General features: G+C 43.2%; 1 protein-coding gene across 5 annotated transcripts in view; it reads right to left on the bottom strand.

Moving 5' to 3' along the window:
• Positions 1–13,398, bottom strand: part of LOC125772230 (longitudinals lacking protein, isoforms F/I/K/T-like) — an 88,919-nt gene that overhangs the window by 54,258 nt on the left and 21,263 nt on the right. For 2 of the 5 annotated variants that reach the window (XM_049443701.1, XM_049443700.1), the window contains exons 1-5: positions 7,806–8,177; positions 2,094–2,344; positions 1,689–1,961; positions 1,418–1,571; positions 127–756 (exon numbers count right to left, since the gene is read on the bottom strand). In XM_049443701.1, coding sequence (XP_049299658.1) covers positions 127–756; positions 1,418–1,571; positions 1,689–1,961; positions 2,094–2,267 — 1,231 coding nt within the window. In that variant the 5' untranslated portion in view covers positions 2,268–2,344; positions 7,806–8,177. Of the gene's footprint in view, positions 1–126; positions 757–1,417; positions 1,572–1,688; positions 1,962–2,093; positions 2,345–7,805; positions 8,179–13,398 lie in introns of those variants that run through there. The other 3 variants (XM_049443699.1, XM_049443697.1, XM_049443698.1) reach the window with 2 other exon arrangements.

The following is a 13,398-nucleotide window of genomic DNA, read 5'->3' on the forward strand; positions in this document are numbered from 1 at the left end:
ATTTGACAAGAGTTCATGTTTTCCAGGCCGGATCGAAAAATAGAATAAAAAGTGAAAATTTTCATTAGCTTTACATTTAACGCAACGGTTTTTGAGTATGCGCTTGCTGGCACAACTATACATTACCTTGACTAGATACATCGCCACCGTGGCTCGGTCCGGGCTGGTCCAGTTCATCCATTAAATCTTCATCGTCCATTGTCAAATCCTCCACATTCTCATCCTGCACATCTTCGTATTCGCTTTTCGGTTCGATCATCATTTCGCCCATCGACGAGGTGGATATTTTACCGCGCCGGCTACCATCTCGCAGGTGGTGATGCCGCGAGCCAGACTTTACCGAAGAACCACCATCGCCATCGTGCTCATTGTCCGAAAGATCGTTTCCATCGTCGTGTTCCGTACCGGTGGCAACACTGCCCGGTCCACCGCATCGTTCATCATCGTCGGAGGACTGTGCGGCGGCAGCGGCAGCGGCGGCCGCCTGCTGTTGCTGCTTCTGTAGCTTCAGCGTTTCCGCGGCAGCCTGTTGAACGGTTTCAGTCTTTTTGAGTGCGGCGGCAGCGGCCACGGCGGCAACCGACAGCACGTTAGCGCTGCTGTTACTACCAGCGGCTGCCGTGGACGACGACGAGGACAGAGATGATGCGGCGACGTTGGCGGCGGTGGTACCGGTGACTGCTAATGCAGCCACATTCGCTCCACTGCCGGTGTGCATTGAATGTGATGAGGAATTTGAATGCTGGTCATGATTATCTGTATGGGCGGGAAATTGATCAAAGATGGAAAAGAAACGTAAACATTAGTCTCATGTTTAAATGTGGAAAATCAATGTGATTGAATGTAACAGTGTAAATGATTCAGCCGGGGTAATTCCGGTGTAAAAAGAATTATTTCGCAATTTTCTTTTTGTAGCAATTTTACTAATCGGTGGAAACTTAAGCTCGAAAATCTATCCGATAAAGAGAACAATGACACGAAAACAGCATAGATCTCTTTTCACAAGTACATTGCAGTTCCCTTACTGATATTGAGTCGATTGCAACACATTACTGATGAAACATTTCATCACCACTCGTAATCAATTTCGAAGAACTACAATAGAAGAAGCTGTAGGTAAAGGGTGCGTGTTCAGATAACAACCACAAACCGACATGGTGTTAATAAAATTAGGCTTTTCCTTCTCCGTATGATAGGGTGCGCGGAGTGTACCGAACACAGCATAAGAAACAAAAACCTACAGAGCCGTGAGCTTGGGCTGTGATCGATTCACACAAATTCTCGCAAAAGATAAGATATAAACACCAAACGACTTCAAAAGTTGCATTTGTCTGAAGGGAGCGAGAGCTTGAAACGGGGGGTAGTAGGGGGGGAATCACACACTCCGATTCCGGTGGGATTTTGTTTTTATGCTTACCTATTAGTAAGTTGTTCGTATCTACACTCCGTCTGCGAACTTTTTTACGTTTTCGCGACGTGGGACTAGATGATCCTTCCCGCGAACCGGACATATCGGACTCGTGCAACTCCGACTTCAAGCTCCTTTTGTTCTCAATCGTCAGACCAGATGCCTACAGAAAGAGAAGATAATGTTCAAAGAAAGAAAGGGAAAATATCACATGAGTTTAATGTATTCCTAAGCCAGAAACCTAAGGCGGCGAAAAAGGCCATTAACAACCGCGCTTTACCTTGCTAGCAGGTACGGGAGGCTGAAGTGATTTTACGGCAGTTGCGTCACCTTTTTGCGCACCACCGCCCGTGCCGGCCGACGAGCTACTGCGATTGTCGGACAGACCCTTAATCTGCAGCGATTCGGCCGCCTTTAACAGGGCAGCCAGCTGATCCTGGGAGATGTTTACTTCGCCACGGTACATGTAATCCATCATGGCGCGCAGTTCTTGAAATTTTACATCTTTGAGTATGAAGATTGGATGTTTGTCGTACTGTTGGGAGAGTAGGGTCTAAAAAATGGACATAAACGAGAAAAAACGCGAAGCAAATATTAGTTTAATGTACAACAGAAATATGCTTCTTTTAAACACAGATCACCAAAAATAAAATCGGAAAATAAAGAGAGGCTTAGTTGTACATACCGCAAAGTAGGGACTGCATGCCGACAGAACAACTTTGTGTGCCTTCAGGAATTTTCCTTCGGCCGCCAATGTACAATCGACCAGTGTTCCATTCTCCAGCAGTGTGTCGATCACCGAGATCAGCGTACTCTGGTGATTGTTCCATCGAAGACAAAACTGCTGATCATCGTCCATGGTGTGAGCCTTCTTTCAGCCGTGGACTGTGTTTTATGCTGTGTTAATTTTGTTTGTCTTGTTTATGCGTGTCGGTTCTGTAAAAAAAGACGGAAAAATGAAAAATGCATTAGTTAATGATTACCAGTCACAAAAAAGGTGATATTTGATTTAACAAGTTAAAGTGAGACAACATGAAACATGAGTTTCCCCCTAATTCTAAAACTTCAGAAACTTCGTAGGAACTTATTAAACTAACAAAAAATTACATTTTGCATGGAAAAAATGCAAAAAATGCTCATCACCAAATCACGGCATTGGAAAAAAAACCCTTTAAATAATCAATCGACTTCGAGAAAAACGTTCACAACTATCCCACACAACTTACACCTTCAGTTTGATGGAAAAGAAACAATTTATCTGTCACTCGTCGTTCGAGAAGCTTTTGTGCGGTCTTCCCTACACAGCCTACTTCAATGTGAAGAACGATGGTGAAAAGAAGGTCCAACAGCAAAAAAAAAGCGTCAGACAATCGATGGAAAAAGGGAATCGAGGCTAATGATCAGGATGGAAAGAAGGTTCGCGAAAAAAACATCACACCAAATTTTAATAAGGAAAGCGATGACATACCAAGGCATCGTCGCTGTGGGGTCTGTATACATACACTCAGGCCATTTATTAACGCGTAGGAAACAATGTTAAAGCGGATGGAGAGAGACAGAAGAGACAAAATACAAGTTAGCGATCCTTTTCTCTATCCGTCTCACGCACCTTTCCTTTTGTTTTGTGAACACACACACTCAAACCAATCATTTTCTCAATGCAAAATTTAAACAGACACAACTTCTGGACAGCATATTTGGACAAAAAACAGTGAGGAAATATTCACCACAAAAATGTCCGCCTGCGTTCTTGTGCGTGAATATTGTTAGTAGAACAAAAGGTTTCTTTTCAAGAGCACAAAAAAAACATAAGACGCGCGCACAACATAAACGTTTGGCGCTTTTCAAACATAAAATCGCACAGTACTACACCACACATAAATCATAGTGAAAAAAAGATCCCAACCTTACCAGCCAACCCAAACAGTCTCACCACACCCGTTTTTTTTCTTTTTTTTTCCTGTCAAGTGAAGAAAAAACCCGTGTATTTTTCGATTAAAGATGACGTACGCGATCAAACGAAGAAGAAGAGGAAGAAGCAACCACGTTTCACTCTCTTTACGTCGCTCGCGATCATTCCATCTCACTCATTACCCAACAACGTTCTATAACCCGCGACCATTCGCGGCCTGACACAGACGTGTGTGTGTATGCGTGAAATGAAAGCTTAAAAATATTTACTTGTGACCCACATAAAGGTATTTGATCCAACCAAACCCGATATTATACGCGGGGTGAAGAAAAACACGCACAAAACCCCCTTCCGATTTATGGGCATGGGGTGGAGAGGGTGGAGTTCATTAGCATGGAAGCGCGCACAGTAGAGGCTACCGTTTTTGTTGTGGTCGACGAATGCTCAATGCTGTCACACGACACAACAAAGAAGCGACGGCACACACGGGGGCCAACGCAAATATAAATTCTATACAACACACAATCGAAAGAAGAAAAATACCATTCAACCCTGAACACTGGATCAAGTTGTAACCCTGTATGAACCCCCCCCCCTGATGGATGGTTGTGAAATTGTTACACACGGTCAATTAACTAAACTTTTCCTCCAAAATAAAAAAAAATAAAAATCCGTCTTTAGAAAGAAATTCACCACACACAAATTCCCCACATGTACTAAATGATCACGTGTGGGATGTTGATGGTGTGATGATGAAAGCTCATCACGCGGGATTTTTCCACAGTATAAATGTGACATTCTTCCAATTGCAGAACTCACAAATAAATGGTGATCAACCAAAAATTTGTTCACCATTTTTTGGATCACTTTCTTTTAAAAGCGACTGTGCTCGATACTACTACTACACAAGCAGTGGAGCCATTACAGCATAAAAGTGCGTCCAAACGTCACAACGATGGTAATGGCGGCGGCCTGCATACACATCTGCCGTCCACTATTTCCACATTCTTGTGAAATACAACGAAGCTGTTGTGCGTGCTGCTGCTTCTGCTGGGGCTAAATTGGTAATCGATCGATAAATTATTGCCAGGTATGTGCGCAGCGAGGCGACGAAGTTGATCGATAAGAAATAAGTGCGCTTTTATGGCTCTTTTACGCATACATAAAGGAATGTGTGGAATGGAAAAAAAACATTTACTGCCACAATCGGATAGTTATCGGCACCTTGAAAATGTTTGTTAACGATCATGGTCTTTGTGTTGAATTTAATTCAATTTACAAGATCATCCGATGAAATGGAAATAATCATCGTCACCAGCTTAGTAAAATCTTCACGATCCTTTCGGGAAATCATAATGGAAAAACCCAAACTCACCACACGCACACGCTCGCGGTTATGTGGAATGAAAAGTTCATAAACCAAGAGGCTTGCGCGTGTATGTTTGGGCCGCCATTGTTACTACCTTCCACACACGCATTACAAAGAGGCACTTTTACGATCGAACGATGAAATATTCTTAAGTAAAAAAATAGAAAGACAATACCATCCATGAAGATCTTATGCCACACACACATACGGCGGCATGCATTCGCTTTTCCACACAAAAAGGAGAGTGCAAAATAAAGTGAAAAGAATACGTGAAAATGTACATCTCCCAGCACTTCTTGCTTTCTCGGGGCTACTTTCAGTTCTTCCCCACCATTGTTGTCTTCCATGGGTTGCCGGCAGCACCTTTATTACCGGAAAGAACGCGAAAGCGACTTGGCTCGCGAAAGAATCCCCGCGAGGCTTGCGCGACGCGGGGGGAAAAACCTCCCCCCAATCGGTGAGAGTGAGAGACAAGACAAGAAGAGAAAATGGCGACCCATATTGAAAGGGGTAAAAAATGGGAAAAGACGATAAGCCTAAATACAAGCATGACGACGACGATGATGATACGCAACAGCAGAAGCAGCAGCAGCCATCGGAGGGAAGGGAAGTGCTTCACACCATCCGGACACGCTTTTCCTACCCATCATCGTGATCGAAAAGCGATGCACGGAAACATCACTACTACCAGCAAACACACATGTTAAGTAGTATGTGCAAGAGAGTGACGCGCTTTTCTTCGTTGCCAAAAAAAATCACATTCACAGTTCAACAACAGTTGGCGGCTGAGAGCCAAAAAGGAAAAACCGAAAAACGTGGTCGTAAGAATGAAGGTTTAGAAAATGGAGAATCTGAGCATAAAAAATTACGACGATGATTGATCGCAATGTCGCACTGTCTCTTTCGCACGGTTTCACACTACGCAGCATAGTACACGGGAACAATATGCTGGAAATGGAAATGGCATCATTGTTGCCATGGTTTTTTAAAGGTGGAAGAATATTCATCTGTCAGAATACCATCTGTCAAAATATCATCTGTCACAAATCGACTAAAATTCAAAATTCACTCTTAGCGTCAAGCAGCGTTCATAAAATATTATTCATCTTCCTGTTTAGTGAATATGACGATCATTTTCAAAAAATAAAAAAAATACATTTTAACAAACAGAAAGTTAAAGGGCCCCTTTTAACCGCGAACAACCTTTCCCGCGCGCACACACACACAAAGCAATCAACTTGCAGCACTCTCCACACAAACCATATTCTTTGCTAAAAACAAACAAAACAGCGAAAGGTTAATTTCGCTTTATATTTCCATTTTTCCCCCTTTACGGTATTATTCAACTCAACCACTTTTCCCCTTGCTTTGACGAGTGTGCTTTTGTTTCATTCAAGCGCTTCTGCTGCCACCCGGCTGCTGTTGTTTGCTTGTGTGGGCCTGCTGTTCAATGCAACTGTCCGCTTTTCCTTTGCGTTCACCAAAAAAAAGCAGAAAAATAAGAACGAGAACAAATGAAAGAGACAAACGACGTTTACACTTGAGAAATGAGTTGAGTTGAGTTTTCAAAAAAGGTACCCTCTACACACCACAGCATAGAGTGTGATTCGAAAAGTACGTGGGTCGTCGTCGTCGTCGCGAGGCGACCAAGTCACACACTCTAGTATGTATGGGAAAGACCAGGCGCAGGCACAAACAAGGCTTATGAGAGATGGGGAGAACACACACAAACACACACACACATTCCATTTCAACCCCTAGCGGGAGCGATCGACTTCGTTCAACATCATCATCATCATCACCACCAACACACAACACACGCACCATCATCATCAACGTCGTTCATTCCTATCCCCTTCTCTCTCTCTCTCTCTCCATTGTCTGACCGTTCTTAAATCTGCCCTATTCTTCAATAGTCACCCTCGAGGCGCGCGCGTTTTGTGCCACACAACACACACACACAACCGTTTAACACAGCAGTCAGGCAAGCCCGTGACGGTGAACTAAAACACCACACCACCATTACACGACCGGGCTGTAGTATATATGGGGGGGTAGAGCGAACTACTCTTCTTTGGCCGCGGCACGGCTCCGGGGTGTCATATTGCTCTTGCTACTTCGATTTCTCCCTTGCGCTTGCTTGCCGCACCACATTTTTCCGACTTTCCGACGAGGTTAAAAGCGTTAAATGCGAACACACACACGGCCGCCGTAGGCACACGCTAGCACAAAAACAGCATACACATGCATCGACAAGCTTACCACACACACACACACACACACACACGCGCGCATACACAAGAAGCATAACCTTCTTTTCGAGCTCTATCGTTAGCAGCAACCCCCATTGATGGTGACAATATTAAATGATGGTGTGCAAATTTCTCTTGCCAAAAATACAACTTCCCATCATGCACATATAAAATTGAGTAAAATGTCATCACACAACAAGCGAAAAGAAACAAAAAAAAATCCCCGTATATCTGGTAAAGCACTTATTTTCGACATTCTAAAGAGCGTCATAAAGGAAGTCACGTACACATACTTGATTTTCCATCAAGATCATATCGCACACTATGTTGCTAAGAGAGGCCCACAAGCTTCTATGCTGACGCGACACAGAAGAAGAAGGGACCGAAGATGCAATGTCACTTTCGTTCTAGAACCTTCGCAAAAACGCAGTCGAAATGCAAATGCAAATCACACGTTTGTGTTTTTTCCCGTGCGTCACCATTAAGTAATTTGTAATCCGTATTGAGAGTATAATCCTTCCGATAGTAGTAAAGGCGCCGAAATAAAAATGGCTGTCACGCACACCTCGTATTTATAACGCAACACAAACACACAGTCTGCACTCCACAAAATAGAAAGAAACAATCAAGACGGCAAATAATCCACATTAGTTTTTCCTTTTTACCATGCTTCTATAAAAAAACGGGCACAAAACACACGGCAAGAGACGACCTTTTCTTCCCTCCACAGAGAAAAAAAAACAACAAGAAAAGAACCCACACACCGCATATCTCACAAAACCAGTGAACGTACAACACCTCCACCCCCACACCCTTTCTAAACGAACAACCGAAAATATATTCCAGAACGAGGAAAAACTTTACCTCACACGTTAAATATCGCATACGATCGCTTGGTCGGCTGCGTGCGCTTCCATCAAACACGAGGTGGTACTGTGCGCTGCTAATATACAAATATCGTTTGGCACTCTCGCTCTCGCTTGCAATACACATATAAACACACACACACAAATGCGCGCACGAACACACAACACTCTACCGTGGAGGGTCGGTACAGTTGTGCGCTTTTGTTTCGCTTTTTTCTTCTTCCTTTTTTTTGCTCTCTTTACAAAATATGTGCGCCGCACTTCACACGCCGCTTTCGGGGCCGCAACCACGAACCAAGCGACACGATTTCATGGACGCGCCGATGGCAACTAAAAGCCTGCTGCCCGACAACTCCATACAAAAGGCCCAAAACCGAAACACGCATCGCGCATTTTCACGCTCCCGCTCTCTCGCTCACTTTTGGGAGAGCGAGGCTAGTGCGAGACTAGTGCGTATGAGCGAAAGAGCACGCACGCACACACATACTCTCGCACGAAGGCTCGTTTGCACGGGTGTGAAAAAGATGGCGAACACTAAACGAAGAATGCGACGCAAGCGACGAGCAGAAAGAGAGTGATCAGAGAGAGAGAAATGAAATATTTTACTCATTTGCACACACACACTCTGAAACAACCGCCTACTTAGTGGTGATGCTTGGGCTTTAACAACGAATTGGCTTCCCCCCCCCCTACCAATCAATTTATGCGACCAACGCACACTACTGGGCACGTGAAATAACTACGCGACCTCGACCGCTTCGAGTTGTGCTGAGGGTGAACACCGGACAACACACCGACGACGATGATGATGATGATGGTGATGATGGTGACTATGAAGACGGCCCTCATCCGGCTGCACATATGTTGAAAAAGGAGGAAAATTGTACTAATGCGATCGCAAAAGAAACATTAAAAAAAAGCCTGTAAAGCCCGGCACAGTAGTGTGCGTCATACAAAGCACACGAATACAAAAAAACGCATGAGACGGCCCACGGGTAAGGGAATAACGGCAGGGGTTTTAGGCGAATCGCCGCCGGAAAAGCAGAAAAGTGCGAATACCCCGCATTAATGCTTGACAAACAGACTTACACACAAACACAATCTCCTTTTTGGAGGATCCCGGTACCATGCGAGTGCCATGCTACCACTTCTCGCGCCACTACCACCCTTAAAACGCCCAACAAAAAAAACTTCCCGCGGGCCCTACTAAAAACCACGGACCGATGGAAAAAAGGGTGATCGCTAGTCGTGCACAAACACAACCATACACCAGTTGGTTTTACCCCGCCGTCGATACCCAAATCGTAGTGTGCTTTGCGAAGGGTAGAAGCGCGCACACACACACAACACTTGAAAACGTTACTACGCCATTTTGGCGATATGGACGCCAAGCAAGCCACCTTTTTCGCTAAGGGAAACAGATCCTTCTCAATCATGTCTGCGCTTCAAGCAACCATAGTGTAGTGTGAGTGTATGTGGAAAATAATCAAAAACACACATACAACCCTCAATGTACACTACTCTTAGTACTAACACACAAGGCTAATCGATCTGTTGGTCCTTTTTCTTCAAACAAGTTCAGTCGAAACTACGAGCGAGGATCTACTTTTTAAAAATACAATCACACCTGAAGTTCTTTTCCAAGACTCATTTCCTTTTACGAGAAATTTAATTGGTAAATTGTCATCATAAAGGATCGTATCGCATCGGTAAGAATGACACAAAGAGCCATTTTGTTTCACCCAATACATACAGTAACGCAATTAGCAACCCAACTGCAAAAATTCCTGCCATGCTTAAGAATATTCTCGGTGCAATAATAATGGAGGAGATGAAGAAGTAAAATAAACTCCAACATCTCACACCTTTTCTACGCGTATATTCATTCCTGTAAAGAATTCAAAATGGACACAGCTCGGGACAAATGCTAAACGCAATAAAAGCTACCCATCAGATCCTCAACACATCTTCCCAATTGGATCCCCATTCCACGGTGACAGATGACGCAGGCAACATGGCCCTCATGTAATAATGTCCTCTTCTCGATGTTCTTGCTCATGACGCACACAAACAAACGCTGCTGGTAGACCTTTTTTTTGTTCAGCTACTACAACATCATCAGAAGGCATCATCGGTTCCTCTTCTATCTCTCTCACTCTCACTATGCTTGAGAAATACACTAAATATGCTTATGCGCAGCGTTTAGCGCGAAGTATTTTAAATGCAGTTTAGCGCTCGAATATCTTCTATTCTACGACTGAGATGTTTTCAATTCCAATGGTGCTAAATTCTTCGGCAGTAATTATTACACAAATGGGGAAAAAATTTCATTCATGGCGATACAGTCTTTCAACATCATATATAAGGAAAAACCATTCTAAAGACAAAGCTTTTTGGGGGAAAAAAACACAAAACAAAAGCAATTCTAAAATAACTATCCAGCTTTCTCATTCAAGTAAAAGGAACAAAAGAACGTTTGATCATGCTTGGAGCTTAAACAAGCTTCTCAGAAAGAAGGATTGCCATATTGATATAGTGGCGTAAAAGAACAAGCTTCGATTCAGTATGAAAAAAGGAAGGAAAATCAAATTCCTCTTTGTAGTGTTTCATTATTTCTTCTGTAGGTAGAAATGTACTCACTCACACCTATGTTCACTATACCTGCGCGAAACAACGTTTCGTTCCTTTTCTTCCCTATCTACCGTACTCACTCTCTTTCTCTCTTCCACACGCACACACACAGCCTAGAAGCATGATTCATCCTTCGACCGATCCTTTGTACGTTTCTCGTTTCTTCTGTAGCGCGCGGTTCTCTTCCCTCCTCTCCCTTCCTCTTCATTATCCTTTGCCTTCCTTTGCTTTTCACAACCTTCGACGAACACGTTAATGGTAATGGTGTGCGTGACCATACGCAACCGTACGGGCCCAGCTAAATGCGGCACAGCCATTATGTTCTTTTGCTGATGGGATCTCGCGTAGCCACTTTACTAACACTTTACTCTATTTTCCGTGCGTAACGCTAACGCTTTCCCATTCTAGAAACTGATGAAAACTTATTTGACTTTTGTTTTTGTTTAATAATTTATTTTTTCCCCCAAATGGTAAAGCATAATGAAGCTAACGATCATATACAGCAAAGAGATAAATTATAAATTCTAGTACAAATTTTAAAAATAATTTCAATGAAGTAAAACAAATGCTTTTCGATCGCTCAATCCGGTCATATACACATCCCCATCCAGTCACAAAAACCACAAGATCAACGCCTCTCCCCAATGCGTCCTGCAAAGCAACAAAAACCATCCTGATACAGCCAACAACAAAAAACATCCCCTTTTCTTATGGAAATTTTAAACCAAAAAAAAAACAAGTTGCTTCAAAATTTTCTACCTGCGTGACCCACAACCCCCCTGGTATTTTGCTTTATTTCTCTCCTTTTTAACAGCTTATTCCGTGTGCTGTGCTGCATACGTTTTTTTTTTGGGAAAGGAAATGTGAAACTTGATACGGTGGACCCGCCGCACATCTCAGGTCCAAGTAGTCAAAGGAAAAAACAAAACGGAAAACACACTGAGATGAAGCATGAAACGGAAACCCGGTGTGACAGAAGAGCTAGTGCATCATGCTCTCCCGCTCTAGCATACACATATGTTACTCTACTACTGCTGCTGCTGCTGCTTCTTGCCAAAAACCGACGATCCGCTACCAAACACACATTGGTTACAAAGAAAAGCAGGAAAGGAAAAACAAAACCCATAAATGTGTTTGTGTGTGTGTGTGTTGCAGGAAACTACACCCATCTGGCCGTGTGGTAAGGTTTTTCGTACGTGTGTATGCGTTCATGTTAGTCGATCGTCAGGAGAGAAAGGAAATTTCCATCGAACGTGTCTGCTTCTTAAGCGAGGAATGCGTCGGTAGAGGCTAAATTTACAAAAGAAAACAACAACCAAAAAAAAGCAACATAAAACATCCAAAAACCGAAGCAGAAGGGAAAGGGAAACGATAATATGATGAGCTTTTCATGGAAAGACCCCAAAACCAACCGCCCTCCGGGGGAAACTGGAAGATGGCGCGCGCACTGGAAAACCGCACAGGCACATGGGTAAAGAAGAGGCGAGATGAGGACAACAAAGCCATCAGCGGGTCAACTTTTACATAAGCGTTTCTTGTACCGTCAGGTAAAGAAGATTTCTTGCGAAGAAGATTGCAAGAAAGTAATTGGAAATTGAAAACAAACATGAAAATGTGACAGACAACACAGTTGTAAAATGGAATTATTCATTTCAACATTAACAATTGGAGAAAATGGTAAAACGTACTAAATAATACTAAACAAGAGATACTTTTAAAAACTATAAAAAACTACTTAAGATATAAAAATATTTAAAACTTTTCATATCATCGTCAGCGCCACAGTGAGTCATTATAGTGTCACGATCAATCGTTTATACCTGTAACCCAAACGAGGAAACGAACAGATCCATTCCCCACATTAACCGTTCTCCTTAGTGAACCTACCGAGATGCGGAAAAGAAGGAACACAACACTCCATCTTGTGTGGATTCCGCTGGAAAAAGGCTTTGAAGAAAAGGGGTAAAAAAGGGAAAATAAAGCAAAAAACTGCCCAAAAGTTTCGAAACTAAAAAAAAAAATCGCACACTACTATTTCAATTGACCACACACACTAAAAGATGAATAACAAAATGAAAAGAAAAAACACAAACGCACACACACACAAAAACCAACCACTTAGCTTCGAATTCGATCGCAAGCAGAAGAAAGCGATCCGAGGGAAAAAGGGCGACACAAAGCGAGAGACAGATAAGCAAAACGAAAAAAAAAATGTTTAAGGAAAAAGGAGCGCATAAGCGTTGTGTTTTTCGTTTTCTGCTCGAGATAAAACACAAACCCGAAAATGTATGCGGTCACATAGGCACACCAAAAACCCAAACGGGTGGTGGTGTTGTGCACAGAAGAAGAAAAGACAGGAACACCGAAAGAGAAGGCAAAATGAATACCGAACGAAAGGAGAAGCAAAAACTGCTTCTTAAGCTCTCGTTAAGCTTACTCGCCCAAAATAAAAAAAAATCAACACACAAAGGGGCCGAGACGAAAACAACAACCCACACACGCACATGTACACAGCATAGGCCTCCACGGGTGGGTCATGGGTCGTGGTGTAGAGTAGGGGGTCCAACGTCGTCGAAGTGACAGGACGGGTGTTGCAAAAGGACCGAAACGGGGTAGGTGGGTATGTTGAAGAAAGGAAGACACAGGAGACACAGAGGCAGAGACCCAAAAAGTAAGGATGGAGAGATATAGTATTGCAAGCGATTTGGGACTTCGTTTTTTTTTTTTTTGGTTTTGGTATGCTACGGCAAGATGAGATTTGTGTGTGGGTTGATGATCTTTTCCTCGAAGAGAGATCGATCCACCCTCCGCTGCGCGTTCCTTAATGCGACCACTGTAAACGACATATGACCAAAAAACCAACAACACGGGGTTGGAAAGAGATGTGGATTGGTGCTTGTGGGTTTTTTTTTGTGTACGTTCCCCAAACTTTACCCTCAATACCTTCGAAGAAAAATGAC

Source organism: Anopheles funestus, chromosome 3RL (assembly GCF_943734845.2).
Source record: "Anopheles funestus chromosome 3RL, idAnoFuneDA-416_04, whole genome shotgun sequence".
In the NCBI taxonomy this organism is placed as follows: domain Eukaryota; kingdom Metazoa; phylum Arthropoda; class Insecta; order Diptera; family Culicidae; genus Anopheles; species Anopheles funestus.